Source organism: Carcharodon carcharias, chromosome 20 (assembly GCF_017639515.1).
Source record: "Carcharodon carcharias isolate sCarCar2 chromosome 20, sCarCar2.pri, whole genome shotgun sequence".
NCBI classification, from domain to species: Eukaryota; Metazoa; Chordata; class Chondrichthyes; order Lamniformes; family Lamnidae; genus Carcharodon; species Carcharodon carcharias.
The window spans coordinates 114,944,384-114,959,544 of NC_054486.1; the positions used below are offsets into that span (position 1 = coordinate 114,944,384).

Genomic DNA, 15,161 nt, shown 5'->3' on the forward strand with positions numbered 1-15,161 from the left:
GAGAGAGCGCGTGTGAGGGAGGGAGAGAGAGCGCGTGTGAGGGAGGGAGAGAGAGCGTGTGGGAGGGAGAGAGCGCGTGTGAGGGAGGGAGAGAGAGCGCGTATGAGAGAGGGAGAGAGCGCGTGTGAGAGAGGGAGAGAGAGCGCGTGTGAGAGAGGGAGAGAGAGCGCGTGTGAGAGAGGGAGAGAGAGCGCGTGTGAGAGAGGGAGAGAGAGCTCACACACGAGAGAAGGAGTGTGTGGGAGTTGGGTACAGGGTATTTTATGTTGAGATCAGTGTATTTGCTCCTGGTTGTTTGCTGTCCACTGTCCACACCGCTCTTTGTACCTGACCCTCCTGGTGTCTGTCCAGTTCCACAGAGCTCGACAGTGGAGGACGATTTCAGAAATGAGCAGGATGATGATGGACAAAACGGCATGAAAAGAACAGCAGAGGACAAGCGAGGAATTGGAACGTTAAATCCACTCAAGTCTTCCAGTAATCTAACAGAGAGCTCCTGTCCCGAGTGGCTTTTACAGGTGATCACTCACAGTAGGAGTGGGTTGAAATATCAGTGCATGGGATAAGAGAGTGTAGAGGAAAACTCCATGTTTAATGTCAGCGCTTTGCTGAGCCTGTTCACTTTAGCTGGGCAGCAGGAGAATCACCAGAGTTTGCTGGGGTTAGTATTCCTGCAGTGATCACTGTCCATTGAGTCTCGCCATGTGTGTAGGTGCATCAGGAGGGGTGGGTGGGTGGGTAGGGGTGGAGGGGGTGTGTGTGTGTAGGGGAGGGTGGGTGTGTGTGCATGTGTACAGGTGGGGGTGGGTATGTGTGTAGTGGTGGGTGTGTGCATGTGCCTGTGTGTTTAGTGGTTACTGTGTGTGTGTGTCTGTAGGGGTGGGTGTGTAGGTGTGGGTGTGTGTGCAAGGGAGAGTGTAGGCCGGGGTGTGTGTGTGTAGGGGAGGGTGCGTGTGTGTGCGTACGAGTGGGTGTGTGTGTAGGGGTGGGTGTGGTGTGTGTCCGCACAGGTGGGGTGGTGTGTGTGTGTAGGGGAGGGTGGGTGAGGTGTGCACAGGTGAGGGTGGGTATGTGTGTAGGGTGTGGTGTGTGTGTCTGTAGGGGTGGGTGTGGTGTGTGTAGGGGTGACTGTGTGTCTGTGGGGGGCGTGCGTGTAGGGGTGTGTGTGTAGGGATGGATGTGTGCGTGTGTAGAGATGGATGTATGCATGTGTAGGGGTGTGTGTAGGGATGGATGTGTGCGTGTGTAAGGGTGTGTCTAGGGATGGGGGTGCATGTGCAGGGGTGTGTGTAGGGATGGGGGTGCGTGTGTGTAGGGGTGGGGGTGCGTGTGTGTAGGGATGGATGTGTGCGTGTGTAGGGGTGTGTGTAGGGCTGGGGGTGTGTGTGTGTAGGGGTGTGTGTGTGTAGGGATGGATGTGTGCGTGTGCAGGGGTGTGTGTAGGGGTGGGGGTGTGTGTGTGTAGGGGTGTGTGTGTAGGGATGGATGTGTGTGTGTGTAGGGGTGGGGGTGTGTGTGTGTAGGGGTGTGTGTAGGGATGGGGGTGCATGTGTGTAGGGGTGTGTGTAGGGATGGATGTGTGCGTGTGTAGGGATGGGGGGGTGTGAGTAGGGATGGATGTGTGCGTGTGTGTAGGGGTGTGTGTAGGGATGGATGTGTGTAGGGGTGTGTGTAGGGATGGGGGTGCGTGTGTAGGGGTATGTGTAGGGATGGGGGTGCTTGTGTAGGGGTGTGTGTAGGGATGGATGTGTGCGTGTGTAGGGATGGGGGGGTGTGTGTGTAGGGGTGTGTGTGTAGGGATGGATGTGTGCGTGTGTAGGGATGGGGGTGTGTGTGTAGGGATGGGGGTGTGTGTGTGTAGGGGTGTGTGTGTAGGGATGGATGTGTGCGTGTGTGTGTAGGGATGGATGTGTGCGTGTGTAGGGATGGGGGTGTGTGTGTGTAGGGGTGTGTGTAGGGATGGGGGGATGTGTGTAGGGATGGGGGGGTGTGTGTACCCTATTTGTGTGTGTGGGCGTTGTGGGTACAGCTCCTTCACTGTCGCTGAGTCAGAATCCTGGAACTCCCTCCCTAACAGCACTGTGGGTGTACCTACACCACATGGACTGCAGCAGCTCAAAAAGGCAGCTCACCACCACCTTCTCAAGGGGCAACTAGGGGATGGGCAATAAATGTTGGCCTAGTCAGCAATGGTCATGAAAACTTGTTTGACAATTGTTTTGTATTGGGCTGTGTTGGCCATTTGGCCTGCTATGTCCGTGCCAGCTGTTAGAGCAATTTACCTCGCGCCACACTCCCTCCTCTGTCGCTGGTGTTTGGATTTCCTGGGTGAGGCATGCAAAGAATCTTTACAGTGCAGGAGGCCATTTGGCCCATCAAGTCTGCACTGACTCTTTGAAAGAGCATTCCACCTAGTGCCACTCCCCCGCCTTATCCCCATAACCTTGCACATCCTATCTTTCCGGTAGCTATCCAATTCCCTTTTGAATACCTCGATCAAACCTGCCTCTACCACCCCCTCAGGAAGCTCTCTTGAGTGGGAATAGTTTCTCACTATTTACCCTGTCCATACCCTTCCAGGCCTGGGTTGGGTGATTCTGCCTGTGAATGGACATGTGTCTAGATGTTTGAAGGGAATGGTGTGTACATGGGGAATGGTGTGTACATGGGGAATGGTGCGTACATGGGGAATGGTGCACGCATGGGGAATGGTGCGCGCATGGGGAATGGTGCGCGCATGGGGAATGGTGCGCGCATGGGGAATGGTGCGCGCATGGGGAATGGTGCGCGCATGGGGAATGGTGCGCGCATGGGGAATGGTGCGCGCATGGAGAATGGTACGCGCATGGAGAATGGTGCGCGCATGGAGAATGGTGCGCGCATGGGGAATGGTGCGCGCATGGGGAATGGTGCGCGCATGGGGAATAGTGCGCGCATGGGGAATGGTGAGCGCATGGGGAATGGTGAGTACATGGGGAATGGTGAGTACATGGGGAATGGTGCGTGCATGGGGAATGGTGCGTGCATGGGGAATGGTGCGTGCATGGGGAATGGTGCGTGCATAGGGAATGGTGAGTACATGGGGAATGGTGCGCACAAGGGGAATGGTGCGCACAAGGGGAATGGTGCGCACAAGGGGAATGGTGCGCACAAGGGGAATGGTGCGCACAAGGGGAATGGTGCGCACAAGGGGAATGGTGCGTACATGGGGAATGGTGCGTACATGGGGAATGGTGCGTACATGGGGAATGGTGCGCGCGGGGGCTGTTGATCTGTTTGACCAGCTGTCCAGGCACCAATGGTTGCTATGAGGGGGAAGGACCGTGATGTAGGGTCGGTTTCCTGGGGTATGGCTGAATGGTGTGGGAGATGGTGTGAGTTCATATGTGAGTGACAAACATCAGAATCTGGGAAATCCATGGCAGAAGGTTGAAACAGGGGAGAGGTTCCAACATCTTCCAGAAAAGTGAATGCATACTGGTGGCCTGGGTGCATACTGTGTTGTGTGTGTGCCTGTGCATATGTCTGCCTGTGTGTGTGTGTGTCTGCCTGTGTGTGTGTGTGTGTCTCTGCTTGTGTGTGTCTGTCTGTGTGTGTGTGTCTGCCTGTGTGTGTGTGTGTGTGTGTGTGTGTGTGTGTGTGTGTGTGTGTGTGTCTCTCTGCTTGTGTGTGTCTCTGCCTGTGTGTGTCTCTGCCTGTGTGTGTGTCTCTGCTTGTGTGTGTGTCTCTGCCTCTGTGTGTGTCTCTGCCTCTGTGTGTGTGTCTGCCTGTGTGTGTGTGTGTCTCTGCTTGTGTGCGTCTCTGCCTGTGTGTGTGTGTGTGTGTCTCTCTCTGCCTGTGTGTGTGTGTCTCTCTCTGCTTGTGTGTGTGTGTCTCTCTCTGCCTGTGTGTGTGTGTCTCTGCTTGTGTGTGTGTGTGTCTCTGCTTGTGTGTGTGTGTCTCTCTCTCTCTGCCTGTGTGTGTGTGTCTCTCTCTGCCTGTGTGTGTGTGTCTCTGTCTGCCTGTGTGTGTGTGTGTGTATGTGTTGGGGGGGTTGGCACACGTGCATGCGTATACATGGTGTCAAAGGATGCGTGGGCAGATGAATGTGTCCCTGATCTCTCAAAGCTTATTTAATTGTGGTGTCCTGTTGGTTTTCCAGGAACTGGAGAATGCTGAGTTTATCCCCATCCCAGAAACTCCTGGAGACAAGCTGCTGACCTTTTCCTGTCAGGAAACGATTCCATACGAGAAGCTTAAAGAAATGAAAACTGTAGCGATTCAACCAGGCGAATCGGAGGATAGGAAGCTGCCCACGGTAAGTAACATATACAATTCCTCAGCTGGGAACGAGGGGAACAGTTCCAGCCCAGAGACATTCCAAACAGTCCAGGCACACAGCTCACCCTGTATATGAGGTCCATTTATTAATGACTCCATGGCAGCAGCCACTGGGATTTAGGAGTGATTTTGTTCCAAGGACAGGCAGAAATGATTGGGGGGGCGGTGAGATGGGTTGTATGAGTGAAGGGAGCATTGCAGTTTGGGGTGCTGGGAAAGAGCAATTTAAAAGAGAGAGTTTCAGGGTGTAGGAAGGAGGGAAGGAGTAGGAGAAACAAGAAGATTCCATTATTTTGTGCTGTCCACAGGGAGTGTGCATGAAACAAAGCACCTTTCACACCTCAGAAACACAAGGACATAAGAAACAGGAACAGGAGGAGACCATTCAGCCCATCGAGCCTGCTCTGCATTCTATACCATCATGGCTGATCTAGGGCTTCAACTCCATTTCCCTCCCCACTCCCCGTATTCTTTAATTCCCGGAGACACCAAAAACCTGTCTGTCCCAGTCTGAAATATATTCAACAATGGAGCATCCACAACCCTCTGGGATAGGGAATTCCAAAGACTCAGCCCTTTGAGTGAAGAAATTTCTCCTCATCTCAGCCCGAAATAATCAGCCCCTTATCCTGAGACTGTGTCCCCATGTTTTAGATTCTCCGCCCAGGGGAAACAATCTCTCAGTATCTACCCTGTGAATCTTGGAGGTTTCAATGAGATCGCCTCTCGTTCTTCTAACCTCCAGAGAATATAAACCCAATTTACTCAGCCTCTCATCATCCCAGGGACCAATCTAGTGAACCTTCGCCCTAATGCCCCCAATGCAAGTATATCCTTTCTTAAATATGGAGACCAAAACTGCACACAGTATTCCAGATGTGTCTCACCAAAAACAGAATTACCTGGAAAAACTCAGCGGGTCTGGCAGCATCGGCGGAGAAGAAAAGAGTTGACGTTTCGAGTCCTCATGACCCTTCAACAGAACTGAGTGAATATTAGGAGAGGGGTGAAATATAAGCTGGTTTAAGGTGGGGGGTTGGGTGGGGGGAGAGAAGTGGGGAGGGGGCTACTGTGGTTGTAGGGACAAGCAAGCAGTGATAGAAGCAGATAATCAAAAGATGTCACAGTCAAAAGAACACATAGGTGTTGAAGTTGGTGATAGTATCTAAACAAATGTGCTAATTAAGAATGGATGGTAGGGCACTCAAGGTATAGCTCTAGTGGGGGTGGGGGGCATAAAAGATTTAAAAATAATAGAAATAGGTGGGAAAAGAAAAATCTATATAAATTATTGGAAAAAACAAAAGGAAGGGGGAAACAGAAAGGGGGTGGGGATGGGGTAGGGAGCTCACAACCTAAAGTTGTTGAATTCAATATTCAGTCCGGAAGGCTGTAAAGTGCCTAGTCGGAAGATGAGGTGAGGTTCCTCCAGTTTGCGTTGGGCTTCACTGGAACAATGCAGCAAGCCAAGGACAGACAAGTGGGCAAGAGAGCAGGGTGGAGTGTTAAAATGGCAAGCGACAGGGAGGTTTGGGTCAGTCTTCTGGACAGACCGCAGGTGTTCTGCGTTTTTTGTTTTTATCTCTGTGTCTCACCAAAACCCTGTACAACTGGAGCAAGAATTCTTTATTCTTGTCCTCCAATCCCCTTGCAGTCAAGGCCAACATGCAATTTCCTTCCTAATTGCTTGCTGTACCTGCATGCTAACTTTCTGCGTTCCGTGTATGAGCACACCCAAGTCTCTTTGAACATCAAAATTTACAAGTTTTGTATCTTTGCACAGCAAGATCCCACATATGTTAGTCGAGGGATAAAAATTGGCCAGGCCATTTCTGCATTTTGGTCGGTCACAAGCCAGGGTTTCCCATGGTGTTTGCAGCAGGATATTTGACCTCATCAGAGAAGCTTTGAGGACACCCCGAAAGTGTTTCCACTGCCCCCCTGGGAGATTCTACCAGGACTGAGTTCTGAGTAGAGCACTTACAAATGGAGGTTTATTTGTGGAGGCACTGAACACATCGAGACAATACGTAGAGGAGAAGTCAAGGCATCCGAGAGAATGCACAAACCTCCAGGCACCACATTCTGCATCACCTGCCCCACATCTGGCAGAATCTGCAGATCATGTATTGGACTTACCAGCCATCCCAGAACCCATGGAACTAGAGTGGAAGCAAGTTATGCTCGATTCTGAGGGCCTGCCATAGAAGGAGGAGGTCAGGACACCAAGAATAATTCCTTTGATCATCTTTGGTGTGATGCAGCAGGAACTTGTACATCTGGATGAGAAGGTGCACCAGTCTCGTCAAAACATCTGTGAATTTACAGTTTCCTGTTAAGGGTCCAGCAATAAACGCACTAAGACAAGCAGGATCATTTCACAGTGTGTGCTGAGTTACTGAGTGGAACACCAACTTCTGTTATTCAATTTGTTGTTAATTTCTTTTCCTACCTCTCTCTCTCTCTCTCTCTCTCTCTGTTGCCCTCCCTGCCTCTCGCCCTCTCTCTCTCTCTGACTCTCTCTCTCTCTCTGACTCTCTCTGACTCTCTCTCTCTCTCTCTCTCTGACACTCTCTCTGACTCTCTCTCTCTCTGACTCTCTCTCTGACTCTCTCTCTGACTCTCTCTCTGACTCTCTCTCTGACTTTCTCTCTGACTCTCTCTGACTCTCTCTCTCTCTCTGACTCTCTCTGACTCTCTCTGACTCTCTCTCTCTCTCTCTGACTCTCTCTGACACTCTGACTTTCTCTCTCTCTGACTCTGTCTGACACTCTCTCTGACTCTCTCTCTCTCTCTCTCTCTGACTCTCTGACACTCTCTCTGACTCTCTCTGCTTGTCTGTCCATCTCTCTGTCTCACCCCTGCCTACTGTACATCTCTAGGTGAAAAGTCCTGACATGGAGGATTGTGCCTGCTTTGCTAAGTCACCGTGCCTTTGCAGTTATGTGCAAGGTGAGTTGAGGAGGCTGCAGGAGATGCTGACTCAGTGTTTGACTCAACAACAGAGCGAGCAGCAGGAGAGGGAAGTGCTCAGTGCCGTGATCCAGAGGCTAAGCAAGGAAGTGGAAGCAATGTCTCGGGTAAGGAGCTGGTTCGTTTTCACTTTACCGTCTAGTGAACGGTAAAGATTGTGCAGTGTATTTTGAACTTTTTGATCTTTAGAAATGAACATAAAAGAGCACACCAGCCACAAAACATGACTCAGGTCACATGGGATGTTTACACCCATTAATATTTCAAATCAGAAATAAGTATGTGAGAATTCAAATGGTAAAAATCCCTCTCTCCCTGTCCATCTCTCTGTCTCACCCCTGCCTCCTGTACACATCTCTAGGTGAAAAGTCCTGACATAGAAGACAGACAGAGAGAGAGTGGGGTGTGGGTGCTTCACTGGGGGTGGGAGGGGGTTCGCAAGGCTGGGGATAGTCTCCACATTGCTGAAGGTGGGTCACTGGATGAAGATCCTCGGGGCTTGGGAGGGGAGATTTCCAGGGAGGGGTGGGGATCCCCAAGGATGCGGGGGCAAGGCGGGGAGCGGAGATAGAAGATACAGGGTCACCGAGGGCAAAGGAAGGGGCCGGGGTCCCTGAAGATGTTGGCAGGGGTGGGAGCAAGGGTCACCTGGGTTGGGGGGGGGGGGGGGTGGTGGTGCGGATAATGGTGGGGTTGGGACCCCTGAGGCAGGGGGTAATGGGAGTGGTGCGGGTATTTATTGCTGGGGCTTGCGGAATAATTTCCAGTTTTATGTCCCTCACTGAAACCTCATTTTTGTGTTTTTTTTGACAGTTACAAGAAAACCTGACAAAGAAAGAGGAAACGATTGACTATTTGGAGAGACAGGTCAGTGTCTCCAGGTGTCAGGGTCAGTGTCTGTGTCAGGGTCAGTGTCTGTGTCGGGGTCAGTGTCTGTGTCGGGGTCAGTGTCTCCGGGTGTCGGGGTCAGTGTCTGTGTTGGGGTCAGTGTCTGTGTCGGGGTCAGTGTCTGTGCCGGGGTCAGTGTCTCCGGGTGTCGGGGTCAGTGTCTGTGTCGGGGTCAGCGTCTCCGGGTGTTGGGGTCAGTGTCTGTGTCGGGGTCAGTGTCGGGGTCAGTGTCTGTGTCGGGGTCAGTGTCTGTGTCGGGGTCAGTGTCTCCGGGGTCGGGGTCAGTGTCTGTGTCGGGGTCAGTGTCTGCGGGTGTCGGGGTCAGTGTCTGTGTCGGGGTCAGTGTCTCCGGGTGTCGGGGTCAGTGTCTGTGTTGGGGTCAGTGTCTCCGGGTGTCGGGGTCAGTGTCTCCGGGTGTCGGGGTCAGTGTCTGTGTCGGGGTCAGTGTCTGTGTCGGGGTCAGTGTCTCCGGGTGTCGGGGTCAGTGTCTGTGTCGGGGTCAGTGTCTGTGTCGGGGTCAGTGTCTCTGGGTGTCGGGGTCAGTGTCTGTGTCAGGGTCAGTGTCTCCGGGTGTCGGGTTCAGTGTCTCCGGGTGTCGGGCTCAGTGTCTCCGGGTGTCGGGGTCAGTGTCTCCGGGTGTCGGGGTCAGTGTCTGTGTCGGGGTCAGTGTCTGTGTCGGGGTCAGTGTCTCCGGGGTGTCGGGGTCAGTGTCTGTGTCGGGGTCAGTGTCTCCGGGTGTCAGGGTCAGTGTCTGTGTCGAAGTCAGTGTCTGTGTCGGGATCAGTGTCTCCGGGTGTCGGGGTCAGTGTCTGTGTCGGGGTCAGTGTCTCCGGGTGTCGGGGTCAGTGTCTCCGGATGTCAGGGTCATTGTCTCCGGGTGTCGGGGTCAGTGTCTGTGTCAGGGTCAGTGTCTGTGTCGGGGTCAGTGTCTGTGTCGGGGTCAGTGTCTGTGTCGGGGTCAGTGTCTCCGGGTGTCGGGGTCAGTGTCTGTGTTGGGGTCAGTGTCTGTGTCGGGGTCAGTGTCTGTGCCGGGGTCAGTGTCTCCGGGTGTCGGGGTCAGTGTCTGTGTCGGGGTCAGCGTCTCCGGGTGTTGGGGTCAGTGTCTGTGTCGGGGTCAGTGTCGGGGTCAGTGTCTGTGTCGGGGTCAGTGTCTGTGTCGGGGTCAGTGTCTCCGGGTGTCGGGGTCAGTGTCTGTGTCGGGGTCAGTGTCTGCGGGTGTCGGGGTCAGTGTCTGTGTCGGGGTCAGTGTCTCCGGGTGTCGGGGTCAGTGTCTGTGTCGGGGTCAGTGTCTCCGGGTGTCGGGGTCAGTGTCTGTGTCGGGGTCAGTGTCTGTGTCGGGGTCAGTGTCTGTGTCGGGGTCAGTGTCTCCGGGTGTCGGGGTCAGTGTCTGTGTCGGGGTCAGTGTCTGTGTCGGGGTCAGTGTCTCTGGGTGTCGGGGTCAGTGTCTGTGTCGGGGTCAGTGTCTCCGGGTGTCGGGGTCAGTGTCTGTGTCGGGGTCAGTGTCTCCGGGTGTTGGGGTCAGTGTCTTGTCGGGGTCAGTGTCAGTGTCGGGGTCAGTGTCAGTGTCGGGGTCAGTGTCTGTGTCGGGGTCAGTGTCTCCGGGTGTCGGGGTCAGTGTCTGTGTCGGGGTCAGTGTCTGTGTCGGGGTCAGTGTCTCCGGGTGTCGGGGTCAGTGTCTCCGGGTGTCGGGGTCAGTGTCTCTGGGTGTCGGGGTCAGTGTCTGTGTCGGGGTCAGTGTCTCCGGGGTGTCGGGGTCAGTGTCTGTGTCGGGGTCAGTGTCTCCGGGTGTCGGGGTCAGTGTCTGTGTCGGGGTCAGTGTCTCTGTCGGGGTCAGTGTCTGTGTCGGGGTCAGTGTCTCCGGGTGTCGGGGTCAGTGTCTGTGTCGGGGTCAGTGTCTCCGGGTGTCGGGGTCAGTGTCTGTGTCGGGCTCAGTGTCTCTGGGTGTCGGGGTCAGTGTCTGTGTCGGGGTCAGTGTCTGTCGGGGTCAGTGTCTCCGGGGTGTCGGGGTCAGTGTCTCCGGGTGTCGGGGTCAGTGTCTGTGTCGGGGTCAGTGTCTGTGTCGGGGTCAGTGTCTCCGGGTGTCGGGGTCAGTGTCTGTGTCGGGGTCAGTGTCTGTGTCGGGGTCAGTGTCTCCGGGTGTCGGGGTCAGTGTCTGTGTCGGGGTCAGTGTCTCCGGGTGTCGGGGTCAGTGTCTCCGGGTGTCGGGGTCAGTGTCTCCGGGTGTCGGGGTCAGTGTCTCCGGGTGTCGGGGTCAGTGTCTGTGTCGGGGTCATTGTCTCTGGGTGTCGGGGTCAGTGTCTGTGTCGGGGTCAGTGTCTGTGTCGGGGTCAGTGTCTCCGGGGTGTCGGGGTCAGTGTCTCCGGGTGTCGGGGTCAGTGTCTGTGTCGGGGTCAGTGTCTGTGTCGGGGTCAGTGTCTCCGGGTGACGGGGTCAGTGTCTGTGTCGGGGTCAGTGTCTGTGTCGGTGTCAGTGTCTGTGTCGGGGTCAGTGTCTCCGGGTGTCGGGGTCAGTGTCTCCGGGTGTCGGGGTCAGTGTCTCCGGGTGTCGGGGTCAGTGTCTGTGTCGGGGTCAGTGTCTCCGGGTGTCGGGGTCAGTGTCTGTGTCGGGGTCAGTGTCTCCGGGTGTCAGGGTCAGTGTCTCCGGGTGTCGGGGTCAGTGTCTGTGTCGGGGTCAGTGTCTACGGGTGTCGGGGTCAGTGTCTGTGTCGGGGTCAGTGTCGCTGGGTGTCGGGGTCAGTGTCTGTGTCGGGATCAGTGTCTGTGTCGGGGTCAGTGTCTCCGGGTGTCGGGGTCAGTGTCTGTGTCGGGGTCAGTGTCTCCGGGGTGTCGGGGTCAGTGTCTGTGTCGGGGTCAGTGTCTGTGTCGGGGTCAGTGTCTCCGGGTGTCGGGGTCAGTGTCTCCGGGTGTCGGGGTCAGTGTCTGTGTCAGGGTCAGTGTCTCCGGGTGTCGGGGTCAGTGTCTCCGGGTGTCGGGGTCAGTGTCTGTGTCGGGGTCAGTGTCTCCGGGTGTCGGGGTCAGTGTCTCCGGGTGTCGGGGTCAGTGTCTCCGGGTGTCGGGGTCCGTGTCTGTGTCGGGGTCAGTGTCTCCGGGTGTCGGGGTCAGTGTCTCCGGGTGTCGGGGTCAGTGTCTGTGTCGGGGTCAGTGTCTGTGTCGGGGTCAGTGGCTGTGTCGGGGTCAGTGTCTCCGGGTGTCGCGGTCACTCTCTCCGGGTGTCGGGGTCAGTGTCTGTGTCGGGGTCAGTGTCTGTGTCGGGGTCAGTGTCTGTGTCGGGTTCAGTGTCTCCGGGTGTCGGGTTCAGTGTCTCCGGGTGTCGGGGTCAGTGTCTCTGGGTGTCGGGTTCAGTGTCTCTGGGGTGTTGGGGTCAGTGTCTGTGTCGGGGTCAGTGTCTGTGTCGGGGTCAGTGTCTCCGGGTGTCGGGGTCAGTGTCTGTTTCGGGGTCAGTGTCTGTGTCGGTGTCAGTGTCTGTGTCGGGGTCAGTGTCTCCGGGTGTCGGGATCAGTGTCTGTGTCGGGGTCAGTGTCTCCGGGTGTCGGGGTCAGTGTCTCCGGGTGTCGGGATCAGTGTCTGTGTCGGGGTCAGTGTCTGTGTCGGTGTCAGTGTCTCCGGGTGTCGGGGTCAGTGTCTGTGTCGGGGTCAGTGTCTCCGGGTGTCAGGGTCAGTGTCTCCGGGTGTCGGTGTCAGTGTCTGTGTCGGGGTCAGTGTCTCCGGGGTGTCGGGGTCAGTGTCTGTGTCGGGGTCAGTGTCTGTGTCGGGGTCAGTGTCTCCGGGTGTCGGGGTCAGTGTCTCCGGGTGTCGGGGTCAGTGTCTGTGTCGGGGTCAGTGTCTCCGGGTGTCGGGGTCAGTGTCTCCGGGTGTCGGGGTCAGTGTCTGTGTCGGGGTCAGTGTCTGTGTCGGGGTCAGTGTCTGTGTCGGGGTCAGTGTCTCCGGGTGTCGGGGTCAGTGTCTCCGGGTGTCGGGGTCAGTGTCTCCGGGTGTCGGGGTCAGTGTCTCCGGGTGTCGGGGTCAGTGTCTGTGTCGGGGTCAGTGTCTCCGGGTGTCGGGGTCAGTGTCTGTGTCGGGGTCAGTGTCTCCGGGTGTCGGGGTCAGTGTCTGTGTCGGGGTCAGTGTCTGTGTCGGTGTCAGTGTCTGTGTCGGGGTCAGTGTCTCCGGGTGTCGGGGTCAGTGTCTCCGGGTGTCGGGGTCAGTGTCTCCGGGTGTCGGGGTCAGTGTCTGTGTCGGGGTCAGTGTCTCCGGGTGTCGGGGTCAGTGTCTGTGTCGGGGTCAGTGTCTCCGGGTGTCGGGTCAGTGTCTCCGGGTGTCGGGGTCAGTGTCTGTGTCGGGGTCAGTGTCTACGGGTGTCGGGGTCAGTGTCTGTGTCGGGGTCAGTGTCTCTGGGTGTCGGGGTCAGTGTCTGTGTCGGGGTCAGTGTCTGTGTCGGGGTCAGTGTCTCCGGGTGTCGGGGTCAGTGTCTGTGTCGGGGTCAGTGTCTCCGGGTGTCGGGGTCAGTGTCTGTGTCGGGGTCAGTGTCTGTGTCGGGGTCAGTGTCTCCGGGTGTCGGGGTCAGTGTCTCCGGGTGTCGGGGTCAGTGTCTGTGTCGGGGTCAGTGTCTCCGGGTGTCGGGGTCAGTGTCTCCGGGTGTCGGGGTCAGTGTCTGTGTCGGGGTCAGTGTCTCCGGGTGTCGGGGTCAGTGTCTCCGGGTGTCGGGGTCAGTGTCTCCGGGTGTCGGGGTCAGTGTCTGTGTCGGGGTCAGTGTCTCCGGGTGTCGGGGTCAGTGTCTCCGGGTGTCGGGGTCAGTGTCTATGTCGGGGTCAGTGTCTGTGTCGGGGTCAGTGGCTGTGTCGGGGTCAGTGTCTCCGGGTGTCGCGGTCAGTGTCTCCGGGTGTCGGGGTCAGTGTCTGTGTCGGGGTCAGTGTCTGTGTCGGGTTCAGTGTCTCCGGGTGTCGGGTTCAGTGTCTCCGGGTGTCGGGGTCAGTGTCTCTGGGTGTCGGGTTCAGTGTCTCTGGGGTGTTGGGGTCAGTGTCTGTGTCGGGGTCAGTGTCTGTGTCGGGGTCAGTGTCTCCGGGTGTCGGGGTCAGTGTCTGTGTCGGGGTCAGTGTCTGTGTCGGTGTCAGTGTCTGTGTCGGGGTCAGTGTCTCCGGGTGTCGGGATCAGTGTCTGTGTCGGGGTCAGTGTCTCCGGGTGTCGGGGTCAGTGTCTCCGGGTGTCGGGATCAGTGTCTGTGTCGGGGTCAGTGTCTGTGTCGGGGTCAGTGTCTCCGGGTGTCGGGGTCAGTGTCTGTGTCGGGGTCAGTGTCTCCGGGTGTCAGGGTCAGTGTCTCCGGGTGTCGGTGTCAGTGTCTGTGTCGGGGTCAGTGTCTCCGGGGTGTCGGGGTCAGTGTCTGTGTCGGGGTCAGTGTCTGTGTCGGGGTCAGTGTCTCCGGGTGTCGGGGTCAGTGTCTCCGGGTGTCGGGGTCAGTGTCTCCGTGTGTCGGGGTCAGTGTCTGTGTCGGGTCAGTGTCTCCGGTGTCGGGGTCAGTGTCCTCCGGGTGGTGCGGGGTCAGTGTCTGTGTCGGGGTCAGTAGTCTGTGTCGGGGTCAGTGTCTGTGTCGGGGTCAGTGTCTCCGGGTGTCGGGGTCAGTGTCTCCGGGTGTCGGGGTCAGTGTCTCCGGGTGTCGGGGTCAGTGTCTCCGGGTGTGGGGTCCGTGTCTGTGTCGGGGTCAGTGTCTCCGGGTGTCGGGGTCAGTGTCTTCCGGGTGTCGGGGTCAGTGTCTCCGGGTGTCGGGGTCAGTGTCTCCGGGTGTCGGGGTCAGTGTCTGTGTCGGGGTCAGTGTCTGTGTCGGGGTCAGTGGCTGTGTCGGGGTCAGTGTCTCCGGGTGTCGGGGTCAGTGTCTCCGGGTGTCGCGGTCAGTGTCTCCGGGTGTCGGGGTCAGTGTCTGTGTCGGGGTCAGTGTCTGTGTCGGGGTCAGTGTCTCCGGGTGTCGGGTTCAGTGTCTCCGGGTGTCGGGGTCAGTGTCTCTGGGTGTCGGGTTCAGTGTCTCTGGGTGTCGGGTTCAGTGTCTCTGGGGTGTTGGGGTCAGTGTCTGTGTCGGGGTCAGTGTCTGTTTCGGGGTCAGTGTCTGTTTCGGGGTCAGTGTCTGTGTCGGGGTCAGTGTCTGTGTCGGGGTCAGTGTCTCCGGGTGTCGGGGTCAGTGTCTGTGTCGGGGTCAGTGTCTCCGGGTGTCGGGGTCAGTGTCTCCGGGTGTCGGGGTCAGTGTCTCCGGGTGTCGGGGTCCGTGTCCTGTGTCGGGGTCAGTGTCTCCGGGTGTCGGGGTCAGTGTCTCCGGGTGTCGGGGTCAGTGTCTCCGGGTCTGTCGGGGTCAGTGTCTGTGTGGGGTCAGTGTCTGGTGTCGGGGGTCAGTGGCTGTGTCGGGGTCAGTTGTCTCGGGTGTCGGGGTCAGTGTCTCGGGTGTCGGGGTCAGTGTCTGTGTCGGGGTCAGTGTCTGTGTGGGTTCAGTGTCTCCAGGTGTCTGGTCCCAGTGTCTCCGGGTGTCGGGGTCTGTGTCTCTGGGTGTCGGGGTTCAGTGTCTCTGGGGTGTTGGTGGTCAGTGTCTGTGTCGGGGTCAGTGTCTGTGTCGGTGGGTCAGTGTCTCCGGGATGTCGGGGTCAGTGTCTGTGTCGGGGTCAGTGTCTCCGGGGTGTCGGAATCAGTGTCTGTGTCGGGTTCAGTGTCTCCGGGTGTCGGGGTCAGTGTCTCCGGGTGTCTGGGATCAGTGTCTTTGTAAGGGGTCAGTGTCTGTGTCGGGATGTCAGTGTCTACGGGTGTCGGGGTCAGTGTCTGTGTCGGGGTCAGTGTACTCCGGGGTCAGGGTCAGTGCTCTCCGGGGTGTCGGTATGTCAGTGTCTGTGTCGGGGTCAGTGTCTCCGGGGATGTCGGGGTCAGTGTCTGTGTCGGGGTCAGTGTCTCCGGGTGTCGGGGTCAGTGTCTCGGGTGTCGGGGTCAGTGTCTGTGTCGGGGTCAGTGTCTCCGGGTGTCGGGGTCAGTGTC

The 15,161-nt window shown here is 57.3% G+C and overlaps 1 protein-coding gene across 1 annotated transcript in view; it reads left to right on the forward strand.

Annotated features, from left to right (window-relative positions):
• LOC121292527 (serine/threonine-protein kinase Nek9) overlaps positions 1 to 15,161 on the forward strand; it is a 92,437-nt gene that overhangs the window by 55,937 nt on the left and 21,339 nt on the right. Inside the window, exons 19-22 of the mRNA XM_041214619.1 lie at positions 352 to 518; positions 4,142 to 4,297; positions 7,203 to 7,400; positions 8,107 to 8,160. Coding sequence (XP_041070553.1) covers positions 352 to 518; positions 4,142 to 4,297; positions 7,203 to 7,400; positions 8,107 to 8,160 — 575 coding nt within the window. The remainder of the gene's footprint in view (positions 1 to 351; positions 519 to 4,141; positions 4,298 to 7,202; positions 7,401 to 8,106; positions 8,161 to 15,161) is intronic.